Genomic DNA, 25,913 nt, shown 5'->3' with positions numbered 1-25,913 from the left:
TAAAATTATTAATTTATTCCCTTTTGTTAAATATTCAATATCAGTAAAGGAAGTTATCACCTGAAGAAGTCTGGGTTATGATTTAGGGGCTGCATATTTATTTTTGAAAAGACAACTGTAAAGTTCATTCTCACAGTGGAGTGTCTCCTGTATCCCAAGCACTAAAGAGACTAGAGAATGAGTTATAAAGATATATAGCTTATAACATACCCAGTGAGTAGGCATCACAGAACATAGATACCAATGGGAAGGATAATGAGGTTTTTTGAAGCAAATAGGCTAGAATTCAGGTATTCTTTCTGTCTTTTCTTCTTGGGCGCTGTCACTAAACATAAGAGTACATTTGCTTCCTTCTTTGGACTGCAATACAGGTCATTTCTAGCGTTTGAAATTCACTTACCTTGCTTCTTTTCACAATTGATGGCACATCCTAAAATTAGCTGGAGTAACCTCCCAAGTTCCACTGAATCTGAGCATTCAGTTATTTGGTTTAAATCAGGGATAAGTTCTTCAGAGATCTGCTGCCCCAAAAACTGCAGTATCAAACAATAAATTAGGATCACTCATTGACACAGGCTACAATGGAACAACTGCATTGGGTTATCACAATGGAAATAAACTGTAAATAAACTCATTAAAAGGCTCAGATAAACTAACAAATAATGATTCCATTACTACAGATTAAAACTAGTAATTTTTCTGAACACCTAAGATTCTGAATAAGCAACAAAAAGACACTATGTTAGTTTTAATACTAAGAGCTATAAGAGCCCCCAATAAAATGATCTTTAAAAAACAAATCATTGTCAAGGAGAATTTTTAATTGAAGCAAGGAGTCTCTAAAATAAAATACCATGAAAAAAAATTATGATTTTCCATTAAATGACAAGTTTATATTAAGTCAAAGGACACAGTAATTGAATATAACAAACTACTAGAAAACCACTATATTGTCAAACTTCTAAAAATGAATAAATAATTGAGAGATTAACATTCCCTGTCTTAGTTTTCATGTGTTCAATGTATTAGAAAGTTGTGTTGATATTTATAAAAGCTTCAAAATGTGTTTTAGGCAATAATTTATTGCAAATTCTAAGAGTGCCCTTACAATTTTTGGAATAAATTATTACTTTAATTGTGGGATTAAAGATAGAAATAATAAGTATTTCATAGCAAACACAACCCAAAAGGTTTCAATTATTAAGCAATCCAATTTAAGAAATAATTATCTTTCTATGAAGTTATTTTTCTAGATAACATTTTTAATACTGAATAAGAAACAAGCTAGCATCTAATATGATTTTAATAGCAGCTTCATTTAGCTATTTTCCCAATTCTTTGACAAGGAACATCTCACAGTACACCCTTACTATTTTACAAGGGAAAGAGAGTGTCAAAATAAGAGAATGACTCAAATACAAATATACTTCACTTTAATAAGTCTGCTTTACAAGGATGTATAAATTAAAATCATATAAAAATTAAGGTCTTAAAATAACTATCAACTTTAAGAGTATGTGTGTAAATACAAATATGCATATGCTCGAGGGGATATTCCCCCCAAAAAGGGAATTTTTTTTCAAAACCATGTATTTAAATTTTGTTACAAAACAACCTTGTCACCTTCAAAGTACTCCCCATTACACTTAATATATTTGTCGTATCTGCGCTTCTCTTCTTGGAAACATTTTTCAAATCCATCTGTTTGGATGAGCAACTGACAGCAACTCTCTCATTTTTGTCTTCACCTCTTCTGTGTTGTCAAATCACTGTCCTTTCATGTCCCTCTTTATTTGAGGAAACAAAAAGAAGTCCCATAGAGAGGGGTCAGGTGAGTATGGTGCGTGGGACGAGAGGCATGTTGGTTTTTGCCAAAAAACTAGCACACTGAGATGACTGCTTAAGAGGTGCACTGTCACGGTGGCAAAACCAGTCCTGTTTACCACTAATCAGGCCTTTTTTTGGTCACACACTGTTATGCAATCTTTTCAGAACCTCTAAATAGAAAGCTCGATTAACAGTCTGACCTGGTAGAACAAACTCTAAATGCACTAACCCCCTCACATCAAGAAAACCCTCATGTATAGAGTATTAGTTTAAAATATATTTTTAAATTTTAAGTGTTATAAAAAGTACTTTGTATTTAAATTTACATACCTCATGGTAATAGCTCATAATTCCTTGAAGAACCTTCTTTAAATTATTAGTCTAATTCAGGAAAAAAATAAGAACATTTTCTACTGATTGTGAAAAACAATTTATGCAACAGTAAATTTTTTTACACAAAAGTGAAACAAAAGCTACATATTAGAATTTTATAAATGCAAGCATATATTTTTATACATGAGCAATTTAATCACAGATGAACTAAAACAAAAAAGTCTTTAAATTTATCTATTTTTAAGGTGGAATGCTTCTATTTAAAATGAGCTACAACAATTTCAGTGTCTACTCTAATGGTAGTTATAAGCATATCTACCTTCAGTCATGAGCAACCAAGAAAGTCTAGATCCACTCTCCTGCTATAACTGACTAGAAAACAAGACACAATACCAGGAACAAGTGCTTTCAAAATTTTAGTTTACAAGAAATAGATCATTATATTGAGAGAAGAAAAACAAGATGAGCCCTCGGATAGACCCAGCTTTCTGTACAAAGGCGATTTTCAGAAGGCAGAACAAGGACGCTGAAACTAGGCAAAGCCCAATGTTCTCATTAAGCTGCAGTCATAAGACATCACAAGTTTAGGAAGCTCATGAGACCACTCTCTGTGAAAGAGTCAAGTAAAGAGGTGGGAGCTAAGTAGATAAAGAAATCAAGATAGCTGAACAGTGGTTCCTAGACTCGGGTTAAAAATAAACTTACATGTGCATGAGTTAAATACAACAAGATTTATCAGCAAAAAAAGTTTCAAGGAAAGAAAACCGAGAACTACAAGCTTAGTAAAGTGCTGAAAATAGGTAATAAAGTGAAAATACTAAAAATAAGATAAATGGTATCATATATAACAGGGAAACAATGGTAAAAGCTACTACAGATTTCTCATCAGAAAATCATCAAATCTGAATACAATTAAATGACATTTTTAATGGACTGCAAGACGAAAATTACTAAACTTCAATTCTATATTAAGCAAGAATATCTTTTTAAAAATGAGATCAAAACTAAGGCTTTTTGCCTATCTTGCATACGTTAACACACCATCCCACTCCCCGCATCCCCCAAAAAGAAAAAAAATAAAACAGGCACAAGTCTAGCAGGGATCCTGACAGAGATAAAATCTGAGGGTTTTTTTTATGGGGTTGCTAATCTGTACAAGACAGCCAGGAAAGGCAGTCTTAAAGAGACAGCGATTTGACTGTGGTTCCTGGGGGCCATGGGGGAGGAGGAGGCGGGGGAGGGGAGCGGGTACAGGGAAACAGTAAGGGCTCTCAAATTAATGGTGAGGAGGGGGTAGCTTCTTTGGTGGTGGTTGAGCAACTGAATTGTGTATGAGAGGAATTACTGAGAGGTGAATGATAGATAAAAATGATAGTGGGTAGGAGAAAAAAAGGGAAGAGAGGAAAGAAGAGGAAAGTAAAAATGTACACATAGAAATATGTGGATATAAGTGTAATTGCTTGAACATGTATATATATGAAAATAAATAAGGAAGCAGGTGGACTTTGGGCCACTACTTAAATCTTAGTACAAGAACGGTTTGTTCTAGTAGTATGGCATTGTATGATACATTCCTGACACGAAAGCTGCAGACAAACTGGGTGATAAGCTAAAGTGGTGAAGAAAGCTGATGGGGCCCAGCTATCAAAAGATATAGTGTCTAGGGTCTTAAAGACTTGTAGTTAAGCAACCAGCCATCTAGCAGGGAAGCAACAAAAGCCTAAATGGAAGAGGCACACCAGCCTGTGTGATCATGAGGTGTCACCAGGAAAGGGTATCAGAAGTTTTTGTTTTTTGTTTTTAAAGCAACCAAATCAATGGGAAGGCGTACAGTAGAGAAACAACTATAGTGGAGAACTAATAAACTACCTACAAAGTAATTGAACACTCCCTCTCAGAAGGGCCACGTGAAGGGATGACAAACCCAGGGGGAACAACATAACTGTCCTCTAGTTCTTTAATATTTTCTCCTCTTACAATTATGGTTTTTATTTGTTTTACCTCATTAATCATGTTAGACTTGCATATGTTCATTTGTATATTTAAAATCCCCCAATACAAGAAAGCCAAGATAGATAAGACTTCAGAATAGTAATAGGAGTGAAGTTTCGGTACAGGGTGGGGACTGGGGGGAGAATAGGGAACTAAATGTATGCATGTATAAATGAATGAATGAATGCTCCTTGGGGGAAGGGTGCGGGAAGGAGGGGACAGAGGGGAGCTGATATCAAGGAGTTCAAGAAGAAAGAAAATGTTTTGAAACTGATGGTGGTAGCAATTGTACAATACTGGTTCATGCAATTGAACTATGGAATGATATATGTAAGAGCTCCCAACAAAATGATTTTTAAAAAACCTTAATAAACTCTTAGGAGAATTAAAAATAAAATATAATTAGGTTTGTTTGAACAATAATAAATAAGTAAATAAGGCTTTTTACAGAGTGGAAAATGCTAAGAAAGCATATGCACTACAAGAAATACTACAAGTAGGTCGTCAGGCAGTAGGACACCAATATCCAAGGGAAATTTGAAACACACAAGGAGTCAAAAACTCAGACAATGTCATATTTATGGATAAATATAAAATACACTTTCCTCATTTTTAATCTCATGAAAAGAGTACTGATTGAATTTTAAAATATATCATAAGGATCATAATACATGTAAAAGTAACTAGTATACCAACAATAAACAAATAACAGAGCAGAGAAAAAAAACCAATTGTATTTATAACATATGTTACTGTATTAATATCTTATATCAATACACTGCATAAGCTGTAAAGATGCATACAATGACCGCAGATAAACCACTAAAAATAAAACAAAGAGGAGTTAATAAATAGCATTTTGTTATAAAAATTATTCACCATAAAATAAAATAGTACATATATTAAATCCAAAATAAAGCAAATAAAGAGAAAACAAACAAAATAAACAAGGTCCTTGATTTAAATCCAAGCTATGCCTACACATCTGTTACAAAACTGAAGGAATGCAGACGTAAAGCTCCTTCAATAGACAGTTACAGACGGATTGGAAGAATAGGAAAAGGCACACACACAGCAACCCTAACAAACCAAAGTGGCTATCTGAGTATCAGACAATTCATCAGACTTCAAAAGAAGATGATCCTCATGGTCAAAGAGCTATTTCTTAATCAGAAATAGCTTCATCCATTTATAGAAGACATAAAACATCTGGTGTGTATAAACTTAGTAACAGAGATTCAAAATATACAAAGTAAAAACCAACAAAACTGAAAGAGAAAGAGACAAATCCACAATCATCCATAGAGATTTAAGGATTGCCCTTTTCATAACTGACAGAAAAATCAATGAGGATTTAAAAATTCTAACCAAGTATTCTTCCCATGCCTTCTGCATACCTTTATTCTCCAGTTGTCACCAACATCCTCTTTGATTCGGCTTAACCAAGATTCATCAAACCAAGCGACGTCACTGAAAATAGAAAAGCAAAAAATTAAGATGCTTGTATTTGGTATATACAAAATAAAATTAAATATTCATATATTATTTTACTTTGTAAGTTTGCTCTAAATAGGTAGCTATTATTTAAATGAATCTTCTCAGTTATTTTGTGAAGGATTTCTCTTACTAGATTACTCAAGTCATTAAGCCCTTCATTTTTAACACATTTACCACATAGCTTATGCTAGATATTCTGCATGGAGGGATAAAAAAATTTTTAAAACCCAACATCTTATTAAATGTCAACTTCATTTTACTTGACATATTTTCAGACTATTTCATTTAAATCTCACAGTAACATGGCAAAGGACCTACCATTATCCCCAATTTCACTCTTCAGGAAACTGAGAATGAAAGAGGTTAAGTAATTTGTCCCAAGTGGCATATATTTTATAGATGAAAAAGTCCAAAATAAATCTTTGTATTGTAATCAAATAGAATGTGTTTAACTGAGAAATCTATACTGATAAGGTTAGCCTTAATTAGAAATAAACTCCTATACCCTTTCTCAAAGCCAAGACAAAGTATTGCTAATGAGATTTTTATGTATTTAATAAGTTTTTAAAACATTACTTAACCATACAGAGTGAAATATATTAATAAAATTAGGTACTTTAAACAATAAGTTAAATGTTTGCTCTGAGTGAAGAATCAAGAAACATTAACGTAAAGATGAATAATGGATCCCTGGTGAGATAGGGGTTAGGCATAAAGGCAGTGATCTACATGGTCGGCAGTTGGAAATCACCACTCCGTCGGTGCACAGAAAGACTGGACTTTCTACTCCCATAAAGAGTTAGTCTCTGAAACTCAAAGGGCGTTACTATGAGTCAGCATTGACACAATGGCCATGAGTCCGGATTGGCTAGAAAAATAAATACAATGGGGAATAGTCAAAAGCACACATAAATACACTAAAAGGAAAATGTGATTTTTTATTAAAATTTTTATTGACTTTGAATGTTTGATCATTGCGAAATACTGACTTTCTCATTTGCTATGCAATATTACCTCTCACAGTGACAAATACAGTTTATGAATACAAAGCAGGACTATATATAAATACCACAAGTTGTCTTTAATACTTTTTAACATATGTCTTTCTACAATAAGGCACTGAATTTGTTCAATTTATTTATAATAGTTTGTTTCTATGGAGCTTTGCAAAAACTTATGACAATATAAGAAACAGCTAGAAACTGGTTAACAGTCTTGTTTCTGTGTTAATATCACAAAGCTAATTCCTAACCTAAAAGAAAAAGAAAAATTATAAAATATTCAAAAGGTTAAACAGATAATTACAAAAGCAGAGAATACCAGGGCTTAGAAGAGGTCTTACAATTCTCACCTAAATTCTTACTTCATAGACCAAACCAACTGAGGTAAAGGAAAAAAGTAAAGGAATCATTTCTAAAGTTATGTCCCAAGTTTTTTAAATGCAAAGCTGAAACCAGAAGTCAGTCCCTAGTTGTAAGAGCTCCTTAGAAGTCATTCTGCCGCAGATATTCTAACATATAAGGCCACACTTCTGGGTGAGGAAACTAAAAACAGCTTTACAAGGGTCAACTTATATACTTTAAATTTGTAATTACAGGTAGGCATCACTTAGCGTCCAAATACCTAGGTGATGTGGCTGGTACATGAACAGCATATTATATAACTTTTACAACAGTATATATCTGCATATATTAAGGTGTTCCTGCATGTTTAAATCACATGAAGTCACACGGCTTCTGTGGAACCATGTTTCTGAACCCGGGCCACAGCAACTCTTTCCAGCTATGTTGGCTGCAACTATGCCCCTTTACATGGGCAGAGAGCACTACCCGCTGGGAAGAGGTGAGGAAGGGCCGGTGATCCCCATCACCCTTTTGCAATGGCAAGTGCTGGAACCTACAGGTCTGCACTCTGTAAGCTGAAGGGGCTCCACTCTTAGAATGGGTGTCCTAGGTGGGCACACTTTCAGGAGGCTCTGTGGACAGTGTCAACTCTATTACTGTCCTGTCCCCTATAAGGATCTCATCATTCATTGAGGATGCCTCCTAGGGCTTACCATCACCTGCTTTACCTCCACAATCACCAAACATGACTTCCTGCCCTTAATCCAGCCCTGGTGTGCACTCCCAGTCACAGCCAGAGGAGGAGCTATAGGGCCTGAATCCTCAAGACATCCAGGAAGTTCAAAGTAGAAATACCTCCACTTCTGAGTTGAGCTGAGAAGGCACTATCACCTCCCCGAAACTGCTGTATGAGAGGTAGGGGGTGGGCCAGGACTCAGGGATGCTAAAAGAGCCTGCTGAGAACCTTGCCCTGAAGACCCAAGTCTGAGGACAACTGGAGCCCTCAGGGGCAAACAACCAGGCACACCAGGCATGCCAGGTATGTATGTTGCTCCTGCTGCAGGCAGCACTGGGGACTAATGCTGGGTAGTGGGACTTTAACCTGGGCAAAGGCTTTAGGACAAACACGGTGGCCTGTGAGGCAGAAATCCCCTCATGATGAGATTTGAAAGAAGAGCTCCACATACAACTTGCTGCTTACGAACCAACACATCCATACGAGTGAAAAACCTTGAGTGAAGGGTGTGAGGTACAGCACCTGGAAGTTCTACAAGTAACCCAAGTATGTCAAGGCCTTCTGCAGGCACCTATGGACCCACATGGATGAGAAGTGCTTCACCTGCAGAGTCTGCAATAAGGCCTTGCCAAAACTCGAAGCTCACTTGGGGGATATACTACCTGGATTGGGATGGGCAGCTGGGCAGAGCCAGGAAGGGGTAGCTTACTACATTAATGCTCCAAGAGGAAGGGATTCTGCCTGCCCCACTTCCAGCATAACCACCCAGTTCTACATACCCAGTGCCCCCAGTAAATCCCTCCTGGCTGCTGGAACAACACAGACAACCCTTATGGGGCCATGGGTGTGTAGACTGGTGAGCATTGGCCCAAATGGACATTATACATCACACACGTGTACTTCCTTTTGAGCAAATCAATGCTAAATTTTCTCTACCTTTCCCAGATGACAGCTATAATTACAAAACCAATTTAGCTAAATGTATATCTGATACACTTGTATTTACACAGTTACTTGAATGATTAATTTAGAGAGTCAAAACTAATAAAAAATTTATTTTTATATCAGGGTAAATAATAAAAAGTCCAAACAAAAGTTATATCTTCTATGGATGCTAAGATTTGCAGTATGATTCTAAACTATAATTAGTCATTTTTAGAAAATCAATCTATAGATGCTCTAGTCTAGTTTTCTTTCTTTATTCATTCAACCTGATCCTTTCCATGTCAAATCAACTTAGTACTGAGAAATTCTTTCTAAATTCTCCATAACATATATTTTTCAGGGTTTTTTTGATCTTATAAAATAGTCCATCTTCCCTCAACAAGTACAATGACATGTAATATATCCTACTATTAAACTTCATATCCAATGCAAGATCTCCTTGGGCAAAGTATTTTCCTTTGTGCACGGCCGTATTTACACACCTTAACCGGACTCTTCATTCACAACAATAAGTAGCTTCTATTGCTTACATTTCCCAGACCTTAATGAAACCCAAGAGACATCAAATAAGAACAGGACATGGCATTAATGAAGCAAATTATGTTCCAATTATTTTCTAAGAAAGCTAAGTAAGAATCACTGCATGATTACTTTTTTTTTTATTCCACTGGTGATATTTGTCTGCCACCATTTACCAACCAAATTCAAATAACAGTATGTCTTGGTTACTGTAAGGAGCCCGGAAGGCACAGTAGGTAAACACTCAACTGCTAACTCCAACACTGGCAGCTGGAACCCTTCGGCCACTCTGCAGGAGAAAAAGGTGGAGGTTTCTTCTGTAAAGCATTTCAGCCTTTAAAACCAGTGGGGCAGTTCAAGTGGGTCTTAACCAGGCTGCTATGAATTGGAATCAACTCTATGGCAACAACTTTTTGTTTTTCTTACTATAGGCTTGCTATAAGTTAGAATGTACTCAGTAGCAATAGGTTTGGGTTTCTGTAATTAATAACATCAAAATTATGTTGCTTCAATCGGCATCCAGAGACTATTTTTCTTGACTAATCAAAAGGCCTTCTGTGCTCAATACAAACTATGATCCGTACATAGAACATGCACACCTGGCTTCTTTTTCAGTTTTATTAAAAGCCCCTTGTGGATTGTGATGGGAGATGTATGAGCCCCTAATGAAATGTAAAAAAAGAAAAGAGGAGAAAAAAATGATTAGGGCAAAGACTGTACAGATGTGCTTTATACAATTGATGTATGTATATGTATGGATTGTGATAAGAGTTGTATGAGCCCCTAATAAAATGTTTTTTAAAAAAGCCCCCAAAAATAACCAATCAGAAGAGATTTAAGACACTAGATTTCAATTGCTGCAGTTGACAAAGAACACAAGTTTGGGGAATATAGACAAGATAATTAAATAAACAGAAGTTATCTGGTACACAAAGTAAACAAATATTTCATCTATGGAGGAAGTCAGGATACATACTGTTCATAATTATAATTATAGTGCCCCCACCAAGAACTAAATAACAATAGGTACTAATATACCAAGTTTACAACCTGCAATCATTTCATCAAAGAAAAGCAAACAGGCATAACTAGTTTTTAACACTTAGACAGTTCTCTCCTCTGTTTTCCACGGCTGTAATCATCATAGCCAGAGGTCTTCGTAGAGTTCTCATCTTTCATCACTGAGAGACTTGAGTAGGAAGACTCTCTTAAATGTCAAAAGGTTTTGCGTCCACATAATGATATTTTCAGAATCTACTAATTAAGAAACTTAATAAAGACTACAACACATTCAAGAGCTGGTTTAAAACAATGCTCTTGTTTATTAACAACAGCTACATACATTTGACAAAGAGAAGCATACTGCATGTATTCAGGACCTGTGAAGCCCTGTCAGTCACTCCATGATTCCCTCTGTCTGAGACAGCTTGGGAATCCCACTCTTAGATCTGATAGCAGCTTATCTGTCTCTGGTAAATTTTAACGTTTTAAAAGAGTTTCCCTTCAATAACAACTTAGATGTGACTTGACATGCGACTAAGAGCCTCCATCCAAAGCAATGAATAGTAAAACGTGCCCTTGCGGCACAGAGCTCTGAACTCCATGGCCGCTCAGTGGACGAGAGTGGAGCAGCCTAGAAACCCGAAGCAGCAGTCTACTGGCCTACGCAGGCACTCTGAGTTGGAATCCAATCAATGGCAGTGTGTAGACAAGTAGCATTCAAAATCTCGGGCACGATGCAATACATTGTACAGGAGATCAGAGAACCACATGCATTGTACCACGGTAAAAGCTGGGCTTTTCTACTAATTTGTGACTCAAAGCCACTTAAAGCCCACCACACTGCACACAAGGGACACCCGTGGATGGCACTGTGGGAATGAGTAATGGGCGGCACACCACCCTCCCACCCATACCACCCACAGTGTAGCTACACCCACACTAGTGCCCACATAACATGCTTATTTGAGAAGTCAGGGCACATCTAAAGGCAAAAGAGTGATGCCTGTCCCAAATCCTCAAGAAAGATTCATGTTCAGAATGCTTGTCCAGGATAAAATAAAACAACAACTACACAGGTATAAATAAACTATTTAACAAGTATTATTTAAGAAAGCAGGGAAATAGGCATATTTTTAATAATACTCCAAAAATGTAAGGTTTAAGTTGGTTTCTTAGAGTGTTAAACTTATTTAACTGTAAAATTTGATAATTTTGAACATTTCAAGAAGTTAGGATTGACATTTTATATTGTCTTTCTACAAGTGGTAATGAATTTTTGCTAACTCAACAACATAGTTCTCAATATGAATCACCTCAAACTTTTACATGACAATGGCCATTACCTTATAATAATAAACACTCTTTGACAATAACAATGTGAAACAGAGATAGGATTATGGTCTCCTAGAATAAATATTATGAAAGTAAATTCATATAAAATATTGTTTATCTTGTACAATAGTTGTCAAACAATGAATTTAGGTACATTTAATATTATATGAAAGAGATCTAGTCACTTTGTTAGATTAGATCTCTCAGCTTCTACTCTAGTTGACTTCTAATGTCACTCACAAGTGATTTTATTATTTACTAATAATAATCCAAGAGTGTATTAAATTGTAACGCTAATATATTGTGCAAATCCACTCTTCTTGAGTTTATGCGTCAACAACCTCTAAAAAAACAATCTCCATGCACTAACACCCTAAAATGGCCAAGAATGGCTGATATAAATATTCTAAGTTATTAAAGCATTCATTTCATTGGTCGCTCTGATTTCATGAACAGGGGCTGAACAGCTTAAACATAAATTCCCCCAAAATTAAAAATCTTGAATACTTAATAAAATGCATCTCTATGAGAAAGGAGAAATAGGTAAACGTTTTTCCATAGTTCCAAAATGTATTGATACCACGTCTTTCATTACTGAGAATATAAAATGGTTTCAGTAACCTTTAGAATACACACCTAGACTTTCCTCCTTTTAGATTTTCATACTGGGCTTACAATTCTTTTTCGGAAAGGCAGGACCAATACTCACATCTGATGAAGAACGTGCGCCATTGCGACTCCGTTAGTCAGCTGTTTTACATCCTGACAAGGTGCCGTGGTATTGAATGACTGCAGCTGGAATGACAAAGCATAGGATCTTATTGCTACTTCATACCTACGCAGTGCTGGTGTCAGGTGCCATGAAGTTGACTCTGACTTACAGTGACCTTATTTGCAACAGAATGTAACGCTACTTAGCCTTGTGCCATCCTCACAATTGTTGCTGTGTTTGAAACCATCGTTTTTAGTCATTTATTAAATTCATTTCATTGAGGGTCTTCCTCGTTCTCACTGGCCTTTCACTTTACAAGAGACTGTTCCTCCTGGCAATACAGTCAACGCATGTGAAATGAAGTCTCCCAAGCCCGCTTTACAGAGCAATTCTGGCTGCCCCTCTCCCACGACAGACTGGTTTGTTTTTCTAGCAGTCATTGGTATATTCCATTTTCTTCTCTAAAACCATAATTTATATGCATTATGAATTATTCTTTGGTCTTTATTCATTGTCCAGCTTTAGACATTACTGAAACCTAAAACTACAATGGCTATACATTCATGTACATATCAAAAAGATACGTAAGACAATCTCATCATTTACAAGTAAAAAAAGCAAATATAAGATAAATAAATACTTTTCATGTGAATTACAACAGAACTAAAGTAGAGAAAACCTAAAATTGACTGTGGGGTCTTTAAGTTATGATTCTCTTTTCCCACATATGTTCTTCTTCAATATCTAGTTATAAGTCCTTTACTTATCACTTAACTAACCACCTTAAACCTTTTGTGGGTGAGGGGCTATATTGTTTCTGCCTCTGGGATGTGGTGGGAAGCTTCTAACTTACTTTTTACTCTGTGCTGCCTATATAGCTGGGTGAGTCTCTCCAACCCCTCCAGCAAAAACCCCTCGGGACATAGGTTTCTCACTAATTGCATCAAATTCAACATTATCTCAATACAAGTTTTATTTAATTCAAAATGCTTCCCATTACTGATATATATGATTCGAAAAATTAAAAATCAGAGCAGAAAGTAAAGTGTTTGATTAAATCTCCTACACCTCACTCTTAAGAGTTCTTTGCATTGAGATTTTATTAATATTTCTTTACGGTTTTAACCAAACATGGAAAAATGAAATAGACAAACTAAAAGTAGCCATGGTAACTTTTCTTCATTTTAAACAGTTTTGATATATAATTCTTAAACACACATTGCTGTAATCCACTTACATTAAGAACTGCACAATCACCACCCTTTAGAACATTTTCTTTATGCTTGCATTCATCTTTACCAGCTCCCCATCACCCACCGCCCCCAACCTTCCCTGCCAGACCACCATGAACCCATTAATCCAGTTACTATCTCTATAGATTTACCTACGTTTGATTTCATATACACAAAATCATTTTTAAAAAACTAACCATAACAAAATAAAACAGGAAAACCCCAAGCGAAAAGAAAGCAGAAAATATTAAAGTAGACCAAATTTAAAAGAGAAATAAAATGATAAGGTATTAACTTTAACCTTTACTGCATCTGCAATAGTCCCTTTTCAATGCACTCTGCATGATAGCAAGGCTGCTCACCGCCCTGGTCTATGGTCAGAGTTCACCGAGGCTTCATCCACATGGATTTGCCCTCACTATTTTTTTTTTAACTGAGACAACTTTTAAATGAGTCAAAAGGGGGCTTAAATGATAAGATGCTACCTTTTAATCTATGCCTGCTTTAATGATTTTACAATGCTCTTTCTAATAACAAGGGTATTCACATCTCTCAACTATAGACAGAAGAGATTCACAGGAGACTTAAATTCATGTGAGCACCCTGCAAATGGATTTGGGGGTTCCACTGTCATCCATAAACTTCTGAAAACCAGGTGTTCACAATTTAAACTCTGACACTATTATCTCCTTCAGATTTGGGTTTTATTATTTATAATTCTTGAATCACACATGCTGGTATGCTTCTTCCACATGGACTTAGTTGAGCCATGGTAATTTTCAAAGTACACAGAGATTCATTACTGAGCTTCTATTTTATATGACACTGTCGGTTAGGATGAGATTAGAAAAGAAAATCAATCTAGTTTCTACACTTAAGGAACTTCAGAAGTTAAGTGCAAAGGAGGAGGTAAAGAGGTATGCTCATTTCTTGACAGTATTAAGTCAAATGATATTATTATGCACAATATGTTCTGAAAAATATGAGTGTCAAGAAACCTAATTAGAACTTTGTATTTAGGACAAGGTGACCAGCTGTCCTGATTTTTAACAATTTGTCCCTTGTCCTGGGGCGTTTTAAAAAAGTCCCAATTTTTGGAAAGAATGCACAAGCTAGGGAACGGCGGGAGAACGGGAAGGAAATACATGGTTTTCAGCTGGCATGTGGCTATTTCACCAGGATATGAGTTTTATATTATTTTTGTTAATTTTATATGTTAAACTTTAATAATAACAAATAATTGTTGAGAGCTGATTATCGAGAACTGCTTATCAAAGTTAGCATTGTTGATCAGTTGTTAGAATTCGACCACCATTGTTTGGACTTAATGAGCAATGACTTTTTTTGGCATTGGCAACGACAAAAGCATTTTGTGACTGTCTCTCAGACGATACACATCGTACTGCGTGCTAGTGCTAGTTAAACAAGTGATGTCAACAAATCAGCGATTCAGGTAATTTAGGTAAGTAACTTATTTATTTCATAAATACATACATTTTCTTGAATTTAGCAGAGAGTACTCGTATTATTTATATTTTATAGTGGTGGCCAAAAGCGCCGGCCTTAAAAGTGACACTTATGACTTACGTTACGGCAAATTCAGAGAAAAAATAATACAAGTTAGTATTGTTATTATTTAGAAAGAAATATAGGATTAAAATTAAAATAATTTTATTTTATAATATTTTTAAAATATAGTTACTTTATAGCAATCAAATTAATTTAATTTATAAACTAACAATAAATATATTCATGTAATTATGTACCTACTTGCTGTGTTTTTAAGCAATATGTATATAATAATTTATCATTTAATTTTAAATTTTTTTTTAGATTTTTAACATAATGAGTATGAAAAGAGGATGCAAATTCAATGAAGATCTAAGAAGTGAATTTCCTTTTTATTAAAAAAACCAAAAGAGATTACATGGTAAAATGTGAGAAATGTAATGTTGAATTTTCTATTTCTCACAGCGGGAAGAATGATATTTCAAAGCACTTGGAGACACAGAAACTTGAAAGATATTTAAATACTGCTGCATCTTCCTCCAAAATACAGGAATTTTTTTGGAAAACAAGTTATGGAGACGAAGAAAAGAAATTAGCATTAGCAGAAAAACTTATGTCTTATGTCTTTTCATGCTATTAACCCAATCATTCCTTCAGACCTATGGACTATACATCACATATTGTCAAAAAGTAATTCAACAAAATATCTGCCTGTGCTAGAACAAAATCTGAGGCAATTGTGTGTAATATGCTTTCCCCATATGCACTTTCAGAATTAAACAAAAATCTAGAAAAAATTAATTTTCTATCCATATATTCTGACGCATCTAATCATAAGGATATAAAGTTATTTCCAAACACTATTAGATTTTTTTATTCAGAAACTGGAATAAAAATTAGAATTTTAAATTTCGCTCTGTGCTCAGCGAAACTTCTGAAATAATTCTCAGTCCATTATTAATATTTTTTGGGGAAAATTTAAACATAAAATGATTGCATATTGTGCAGACAACAGGAACGCAAATTTTGGAGGAAAAGCGAGAAGAGGTACAAATAATATGTTTTATAAATTAAAAAACCTTAATCAAAACATTATTGGTGTTGGTTGTGCAGCACACATAATACATAATGCCATTCAAACAGCTGCTGATTTGTTTCCCGTAGATGTGGAAAATATTGTTATTAAAATATATTCTTATTTGTATATATACACTGTGTGTGTTGAAATGCATAAAGAATTTTGTGAAACTGGGGAAGTCGGATATGAGAAAATAGTTGGATACAGTAAAATGCGCTGGTAAGCTCTTTTGCCAGCTGTCAAAAGAATTTTGAAAATATACGATCCTTTGAAATCCTATTTTTTAATCACAGGATAAATGTCCTAGAATTTTAGAAGAGTTTTTTTATAAAAGAATCTTCAAAAATTTGACTAGAGTTTGTACACAATCAAGCAGCTCTTTTTCAAAGTGCTATAAAACTTATTGAAGGTGATAAAATTTCCTGTTCGAAGTAGCAAATGAAGCTAATAACTTAAAATTTCAGTTTCAAGAGCGATTAGAAAATAATATTCTTCCATTAACTATTCATAATAGTATAAGTCAGCTAGAAGAACAAGGTGCAATAAATCGTGCAGCTATCATGAATCACGTTAAAAAGTTCTATAGTAACTGCATAGATTACTTAGAAGAGTGAACAGTACATTACAATGATATTGAACATTTTCATGGGGTTACATTAAAATAAGAACTTAATTGGAATGATGTGTAAAAATCATTCGATCATATTACTCAAAATTTCCCATATAGTAATTTTTCCAAAAATGATCTTTTTAATTAAGTATCATTATTAATAAAACATATTGATAAGGAAAAGGTTAAATCTTGGGCATCAGCAAAAACCACAATAGAGAACAAATGGTTAGAAATATTTCATCATTTTGAAACAAACCATGTTCCATAGAGTAATGAACTAAAAATTGTGGAACACTCTGTCCTCACTAGGAACTAGTGCTGCGACTGAAGGCGTTTTCTCTCCGGTAAATAAAGTGTGGACATCAGAAAAATCACAATTAAGTGTTGAGACTTTGAAAGTCATTTTGTGTGTGAAATGTAATTTAACAAATTCTAGTGAAAATTTTATGATCGTTTAAACAACAGCAATCTACTAATAATCTACTAATAAAAATATTCATTCAAATGAGAAATATGCCAAATAATACTATACATAATTTTAATGTATATTTGTAAATTGTACTTATGTTGCAATTAAAATATATATTACAATACTATTTTGCATTCTACGAAAATTTTTGTTGCTCCATATAGACCAAATTTTTCATCAAGAACCACCCTCCCCCAACCCCCCGCCCCATTCAATGGTGTCCCGCTTTACCAATGTTAAAATCTGGTCACCTTAATTTAGGAGGCATTATTTCTAAATGGAACACCTTAACAGAATGAGTAGCATCATTTGTAAATGAAGAAATGGAAAATAGGTTCAGAAATGAAGAACAGGACAAAAGCACAGATATGTGAAAAGAGATGGCATTTTATAGGAACATGCAGTTGGGTATTTCAGTTCAAAGAGGGATTGGGAGGGAGTAGGAGATCATCAGTTGAAGAGAGAGACAAGGGCCATTAAAAGATAGTTGAACCAAATTTATCATTGATGGTTACCATCTACATTTATATCTCACAGGATAGTTAGGAAAGCCAAATAAATATGCTATCACAACATATTCAATGTCTAGTATGTGGGATGAACTTAAAAATTAACACATTATTGATTTAGGAGTCAGAAACTAGGAACATTATGTATCAGAACTTCCAGACATAGTAAATCAGAAAATGCCCACCAATTTTTGAAAGTCATTGCTATGGGTGATGACGATTCACTGAAGAGTGATAAGGCAGAGTGACGCCCCCAGTCTGTTTTGAATAGCAATGGGAGCCCCTTTTGACCCAAGAGTCAGAAAGACTAATGACTGACTGAGAAATAAGGATGGTTTCAGCTATTAAACTACATCAAATATAAATGATTTTGTGACTGAAAGAATTCCTAGGTTATAGGACATGCTTATTTGTTTTTTTTAACTTTTTTGTGAATTGGCTGAAGGTTTACAGAACAGATCAGTTTTACCACTAACAATTATTAACAATTTATACACAGTTTTTTAATCCCATTGACTGCAATCTCCAGTCATAGATGTTACATCAATTATCCCACTTCTTCCTAGGTAACCTGTTTCCATTCTCTCTTCTATCCGAACCTTTCTGAACTTTACCTTTGGACCAATGCTGCAACACACAAGGCACCATGATATGATAAACTGACAGAAAAGACAGTAGCTCCAACAATGGGCTCAAGCACAGGAACAATTATGAGGATGGCACAGGACAAGGCAGTGCTTCATTCTGTTTTGTTTAGGGTTGCGATGTGTGGGGACTGACCTCATGGAACCTGACAATAAAATGGGACAAGAAAAAAGAGGAAGGCCTTCAAGGAGATGGATTGATATCGTGGCTGTATCCATGGACGCAGGCATGGGAGCGACTGTGAGTGTGGTGCAGGACAGGCAGTAGTCCACCCTGTTGTGCATAAGCTCACTATGGTTTAGAACCGACTGGACAGCACCTAATAACAACAACAACATCCTAAAACCAAATGCATTACCACCAAAAATTGACTCTGACTCACAGACATCCACTGATACTTGTAGAACAGGATTGAATTGTAGGCTTTCCAAGGATACACTCCTTATAAAAAGCAGTTTGTCACATCTTTCTTCAGTGGACTGGCTAGTGGATTCAAACCACCAACCTTATTATGGTTAGCAGCCACACACTTTAATCAGTGCTAGTTCAACATGATGATTCTGTAGCAAAATCCAAGGTACGAACTGAACTGAAATACTATTCATGCACAAGAAAAACTAAACTTAAAAAGACTGACCAGGACTTCCTGGAAGATTCTCTAATTAGCCCCCTTTCAGATTAAGTAAAACAACCAGAAATTGGTTGAGTCTTTTTATCAACTTTGAAAATAGGTGGAGGGTTACAGCAACCAAATGAACTTCGTGAATCCAGAAAAGGTGACTTTTAAACAGTAGAAAAGCTTTAGTTTTCTACTGCCTACATCAGTCCCGCCCAGCACAGCAGCTCAGTCATCTTGAGGCAGTGGTGGAATGTGTTTTCAGTGAGGAGCCTATCTCTGACTCTGTAGTAAATTAGAATTTCAGAATTTCATAGCAGACTTCTGTGTGTTCTGGTATGTCTGGGAGCTGCCTGTAGCGTGAAGTGAAGTGCTTCTTCAGTTTGGTCTGTCCACATAGGTTTGTTTCATGGGGTGAGGCATGGGCAATGTTAGAAGAGTGTGTAACTATAAATGTCCCTTGCCCCTGGTTCTTTCCTGTTTCTTTTTTACTTCCCCCTTGTCCCACCACCATGTTCAGCCTTCACTCGGGTTTAGTAATTCCTCGCTGCTAATGTTGCTTTTGATTGAACTCCACTAGGCATCTTCCGACCTTCCTTCCATGGATTTTAGTTCACTTGTTCCCCTGGCCCTGGGTTGGTTCCCCCCACCCCCTCTCCCATTTCTCCTTAACCACTAGTCCCATTCTTTTCATCTCCGAATTATTTACCCCACCTATCTTATCTAGATAGACATGCAGATACATTAATAAATGCAAAAACCAGGCAAAGCCAAATAAAACAACAAAGGAAGTCAAACCCAACAAAACAGTAACAGCAGCAAAAAAAGAAATAACAAAACGAAAGCCACTGACAAAAAATGGAAAAGCCTATAAATAATTCAAGGTCTGTTTGTTGACCTTTAGGAGTGTTTTCCAGTCGAATATGATAGGGTGCTACACTCTGTCTCCCAAGTCTATTTTTGGTATTCCTTGGGGTTTTCATCTCGGTACATATGTAATATATACATATATAATGAGAGGGGAATAGAACTATGTACTCATATCTATATGTTAAGAATTAAGGTTGCAGTTGGACATTGGGCCTCAACTCAAGTATTCCCTTAACACAAGAACACTTTGTTCTAACAACCCGGCATTCTGTGATGCTCACCTTCCCTATAGGATCACTGAAGACAAAATGGGTACATGGGCAAGTGTGGTAAAGAAAGATGATGGTGCCCAGCTATCAAAAGATATAGCATCTGGGGTCTTAAAGGCTTGAAGATAAACAAGCAGCCATCTAGCTGAGAAGCAACAAAGCCCACATGGACGATACACACCAGCCTGGGTGATCATGAGGTGTCGATGGCATCTAAGACCCAGAACAAAATCATATCCAAGGTGAATGGGGGGAAGGGGAGCATGGAGTAGAGACCCAATGCCCATCTGTAGGCAAATTGGACATCCCTCACAGAGGGGTCACAGGGAAGAGGTGAGACAGTCAGGGTGTATTATAGCACCGATGAAACAAATAACTTTCCTCTAGTTCTTTGGTGCTTCCTTCACCCCACTATCATGATCTCAATTCTACCTTACAAATCGGATTAGACCAGAGCATGCACACTGCTATAGATAAGAGCCTAGACCAAAGGATGTAAACTGGTACAGATAGGAATTGAAAACAGGGAATCCAGGGTAGATGATCCCTTCAGTACCAGTGGTGTGAGTGGTGAGACTGGGAGGGTAGTAGAGGGAAGGTAGGTTGGAAAGGGGGAACCGATTACAAGGATCTACATGTGACCTCCTCCCTGGGGGATGGACAACAGAAAAGTGGGTGAAGGGAGACATCGGACAGGTCAAGATATCACAAAATAATAATTTATAAATTATCAAGGGTTTATGAGGGATGGGGGAGCAGGGAGGGAGGGGAAAAATGAGGACCTGATGCCAAGGGCTTAAGTGGCGAGTAAATGTTTTGAGAATAATGAGGGCAATGAATGTACAAATGTGCTTTACACAACTGATCTATGTATGGATTGTGATAAGAGTTATAAGAGCCCCTAATAAAACGATACCAAAAAAAGAGCCTAAAGCACAGGGAATCCAGGATGGATAAACCCCACAGAGCCAACAAGGAGAGTAGAGATACCAGGAGGATTAGGGAAGGGTGCAGGGAGAAAGGGGGAACTGATCACAAGGATCAAACTAGAACCCCCTCCCAGGGGAGCGAATAACGGAAAAGAGGGTGAGGGGCAATGGAGGACGATGTAACATATGCAAAAAATAATCTATAACTTATCAAGGGTTCATGAGGGAGGGAGGGCAGGGGAGGGAGGGGGAAGAAATAGGAAGCTGATATCAGGGGCTCAAGTGGGAAGAGAATGCTTTGAAAATGATGATGGCGGCATATATGCAAATGTATTTGACACACTGGAGGAACGGACACGTTGTGTTAAGAGATGTAAGCGCCCCCAATAAAAGTATTTAAAAAATAAAAAGAAGAGTGTGTACCTTAGCTAAAGAGTCGTAGTGGAGCATACAATGGACACCTAAGAAAGGAGAAGTTGAAGTGAGTTTCTTCCAGAAAGTAAGGCTTTCAAAAGAAGCAAGGAGAGCGGGAACTGAGACAGTCACAAGCATCCCCAGGCCAAAGGGCCTGCATAGAATAACTAAGAAGAATACACCTTACCCCAAGCAATCCCTAAGTACACTGCAAGCCTGCCTAGGTGAGAAAAGAGAGCACGGGCACTAAGCCAATATGCAAACACTAGTAGAGATGTTTTTGCTCTTGTTTTCTTCCGGGAGTACAAGAAAATCTCTAGTAACAATAACTGGGCATAAGTTGCTTAACAGAATCCTCAGTGAGCATGCCTGAATAGGAGGGAAGTCTTTGCAAAATTAATTAGGGGTGGGAGTGTCACTGAGCAGCAGACAAATTATTACAGTCTTCAATGAAAAAGAAAGTAAAATCCACACTGGAAAGGGTAAGAATCTGAGTTTCATCGCTAACATTTTAACATCCAAAATTTCCAGTTTCAATAAAAATCACAATGCATATATGTGATAGGTAAATTTATTGTGCCAACATGGCCAATGAACACACGTGGAATTAATTGAAGGGTGGAGAGATAAATGGCTCTGTGAGCCTCGCCTTTCTTGTCTCTTGCTCTTTGATGATCAGATCAGTGTGCAGCTGCCTTAGCTTGTTCTGTGCCTCAATTTGCAAGCTACATTGCCTGTGGGACACCTAACCTGTGGACTGTGTCGCTGTTGCTTGAGGTTTCTTCAAGACCTGCTTTGCCACGCTACTGGAGTATACATCGCTTGAGCTGGGGACTGTTGGACCCTGTCATCTAGCTGACTGCTGGTGACCTGCCTTGCTGTTTGCTGCCTGTGGCCTGACAGCCTGAATTGCTCTACAGAGGACTACCTGGTGGCCCTCAAGACTTGATGGACTGCCAGTGTCTCAAAACTGTCTCATGGGAGTGAGTTGCACTGAGCCATCTGGACTGCTTTATAGATGAAGTAACTGTTTATTTCTTGTTTTATATAAACATAAAATCATTAGTGTCTTGATTTTGTTTCTCTAGAGAATCCTGTCTAACATAATATAATAAAAAACAATAAAGTCCCATTCAGAGCAATGAAGTCACAAATATCCCTATGTAAGCCAGATAATGGGTAAACTCCAAAAAACAAACTCACTGTCATTGAGTAGATTTCAACTCACAGTAACCCTATAGGGCATGGGTTCTCATCCTGTGGGTTATGATCCCTTTGGGGGTCAAACAACCCTTTCATAGGGGTTGCCCGATTCATAACAGTAGCAGAATTACAGTTATGAAGTAGCAACGAAACACAACATGAGGAACTGCATTAAAGGGTCAAAGCATTAGGAAGGTTGAGAATCAATGCTATAGGGCCGGGGTGTCAAACTGGCGGGTCGTGGGCCGCATGCACCCCTGAGGTGATTTTTTGTGGCCAATGATGCTCTGGAAAAAAAAGGAAAATAGAAACAATTGTTATAAAGAAAATAGCGCTTAGGGGAGATCAAGGCGATACTGTACTCACAATTCCCTAGTTAACCCTTTAACTACTGAAGACAAGCATAAACGTAGCCCACTGCCTCTCCTGGGAGCCTGTGGACGTGTATAAACGCACTGACTCAGTTCCGGCAACTTTTGGAAGCGATATGTCTGCCACGCTCAGTGTCACATAATGTAAACAGATCCCAATAGCGAAAAGGTTAGAAAGAGTGCTCTGGGTTGTGCTGTTAGGAATCATACCTAGCGGCAGCGCTAGTTAACATTTTTAGAGGGAAGCCATTACGATTGTGCATGTTTGTCAGCTGCCCAACATTTTGTGTTTTTATTAGTTACCTTGTTATATTTTCCGGTCACAACATAAGAGGTAAGTGAAAACTAGTAGGAGGAAAGCGTTGGCAAGTTTTGGGTAAAAAAGAATAATTTTAGTTTTATAAATACATTAAATAAATGTTTAAAAAAAGCAATTATGTTTTAATTATCCTATCCATATTCCTGAATCTTCACTTCAAAATAAATTTAACAAAATTTGTAAATCTGATGTGGCCCACGTGAGTCTTGCCTGTTGCACCAATGGCCCGAGTTTTAATTGTTTGACACCCTGCTGTAGGGCAAGGCAGAACAGTCCTTGTAGGTTTCCAAGACTTTAACTCTTTGTGGTTGCCAAGACTTTACGCCTCCTCTTTCTCTGGTACAGTAACTGGTAGAATTGAACTGTAGACCTTGCAGTGAGTGAGCAGTCCAAAAGGTAATTTAGTATATCACCTGGGCTCCTATGGACAAACTAACACACTTAAAAACAACAATAACAAAAAAACTTTTAAAAACTATAAGAGTTAAAAGTTAATAAGGCCACATAAGTAAGGAAAATCAGAAAATTCTATGTGGATAAAAATGAGAGCATGAATAAAGAGAATGAAATTATACAAAGGAATCATATAATTACTGGAGCTTAAAATTTTAACAAATAAAACTTTACTACAGGAGAATAATAGCAAATTTTAACTGGCAGAAGAAAGAATTCAGCAAATTAAAAAATAAGACATTGAAAGTAACAAGTCTGAGGAGCCAGAAGGAAAAAGAAAGATGAAAAGTAAACATACCATAAGTGACTTGTCAATCACAGCCAATAGGAGCAACATGCAATTTATGAGAGTTCTGTAAGGAGAAGAGCAAAAGAGAAGAATAGAGGATATGTGAAGGAGGAATGGCATGATTCTGCACATCTAAGAAGCTTTACAAACTCTAAATACGATCAATCCAAGACACCTTACAATCAAGTCCTTGAAAACCAAAGGCACAGAATCATGAAAGTAGTAAGAGAACGGAATCGTCACACACAAGGGATCCTCTGTAAGATTAAGCAGTAACCTCTCCCTAGAAATTTAGGAGGCCAGAAGCAGTCAACAAAAAACTCTATATCCAACAAAACTACTACTGCAATCCGCAAGGTCAGCAGTTCAAAACGACCTGCTGTTCCCAGGAGAAAGACAGGGCTTTCTACTCAATAAAGAGTGACAGTTTTGGAAACCCACAGGGTCAGCTCTATGTTGCCTGTAGCATCGCTATGAGTTGACAAAGACTCCATAGCAATAGGTTTGTTTAAAAGCAGTATTGACACAGGACCAAACTGGCAACAGCAACTCACAAGACTGGAGAGAAGCCTTAGGGTTTGGTGGATTTCTGTTTCTGGGGAGAAACAATTCAGGAAGGCGGGTGGGAATGACTACACCAGCTGAAGAATGTAGTCAGGGTGAAACATGAACTGGTATATGCTTCACTGTGTATATAGTCTAAAAAACAACAAAATAAACAATTCTAAAAGTAAAAGAAAAAAATCAGAGCAAAGATAAAAGCTGAGGAAGTTTTAATAACTTATATGCCTGACAAGTAATACTAAAGAGAATTCTTCAGATTGAAGCGAAAGCACACTACAGTGTAACTTAATATATGAAGAAAAAAAAGATCTCCAGTAAAAGAAATTGCATGGACAAATATAAGGGTAATACTATAGTGCTTTTAGTTTCTAATGCCAATGTTTATGTCCTACATGATTTAAAAGGGCAAATGCATAAAAAGACTATAAATGTTATTTGGCACATAGAAATTCAGAATAGATAAAAAAATAAGGGTTAAGATGTGCTTTATCAATGGACTTGTATGTTATTAAAGTTAAACTAGTATCAACAAACTATGTTATTATTAATTTTAGATATTAGACATAATCCCAACATAACCACAAAGAAAATAACGAAGACAGAGACTCACCAAAAAAGAGAAGGGAACTGAGAAGGTTCACTACAAAGAATCAAGTAAGCACAAGAGATGGTGGCTCTGAAGGAAGTCAGGGCAAAGTATAAGACAGAGAGAAATACAGAGCAAAATGATGAGAGTACCTCCTTATGGATAATAACAAGCAGACTTCATTTCACTGTGCTTCACTTTATTATGCTTTGCACATATTACAATTATTTTTATTGGGAGGTTTGTGGCAATTCTACATCAAGGCAATCTACTGGCATCATTTTAACAGTAGTATGTGCTCATATCATGTTTTGTCATAGTTTGGGGAATTATTAAATACCATATTGTAATTCTCAAAATATGTCTTGCTTTTCATAATGCTATTGTACAATTAAAGCTACAGTACAGTGGAAACATAATTTTTATATACACTGTGAAACAATAACAACAACCATAACATAGACTGGCTATATTATGATAATCACTTTATTAGGATGACCTGGAACCAAACTTGCAATATGCCTGTACTTGAGATATGCCTGTCCTTTAACCTCACTGGCGGTCTAATTATGTCAGTACTTTTGTTAATTGAAGGGCAAAGAGATAAATGGCTCAGCGAGCCTCACCTTTCTTGTCTCTTGCCCTTTGATCATTAGACCAGTGTGTGGCTGCCTTGCTTGTTCTGTGCCTCAATTTGCAAGCTACACTACCTGTTAGACACCTAACCCATGGACTGT

General features: G+C 36.5%; 1 protein-coding gene across 1 annotated transcript in view; it reads right to left on the bottom strand.

Moving 5' to 3' along the window:
• HOOK1 (hook microtubule tethering protein 1) overlaps nucleotides 1-25,913 on the bottom strand; it is a 73,136-nt gene that overhangs the window by 39,153 nt on the left and 8,070 nt on the right. Inside the window, exons 2-5 of the mRNA XM_075556912.1 lie at nucleotides 12,236-12,321; nucleotides 5,550-5,622; nucleotides 2,158-2,208; nucleotides 401-533 (exon numbers count right to left, since the gene is read on the bottom strand). Of these exons, the coding sequence (XP_075413027.1) occupies nucleotides 401-533; nucleotides 2,158-2,208; nucleotides 5,550-5,622; nucleotides 12,236-12,321 (343 nt within the window). The remainder of the gene's footprint in view (nucleotides 1-400; nucleotides 534-2,157; nucleotides 2,209-5,549; nucleotides 5,623-12,235; nucleotides 12,322-25,913) is intronic.

Source organism: Tenrec ecaudatus, chromosome 1 (genome assembly GCF_050624435.1).
Source record: "Tenrec ecaudatus isolate mTenEca1 chromosome 1, mTenEca1.hap1, whole genome shotgun sequence".
NCBI lineage: Eukaryota > Metazoa > Chordata > Mammalia > Afrosoricida > Tenrecidae > Tenrec > Tenrec ecaudatus.
Note: the sequence above shows the minus strand (reverse complement) of the source record. Positions and strands in the feature narration are given on the sequence as shown.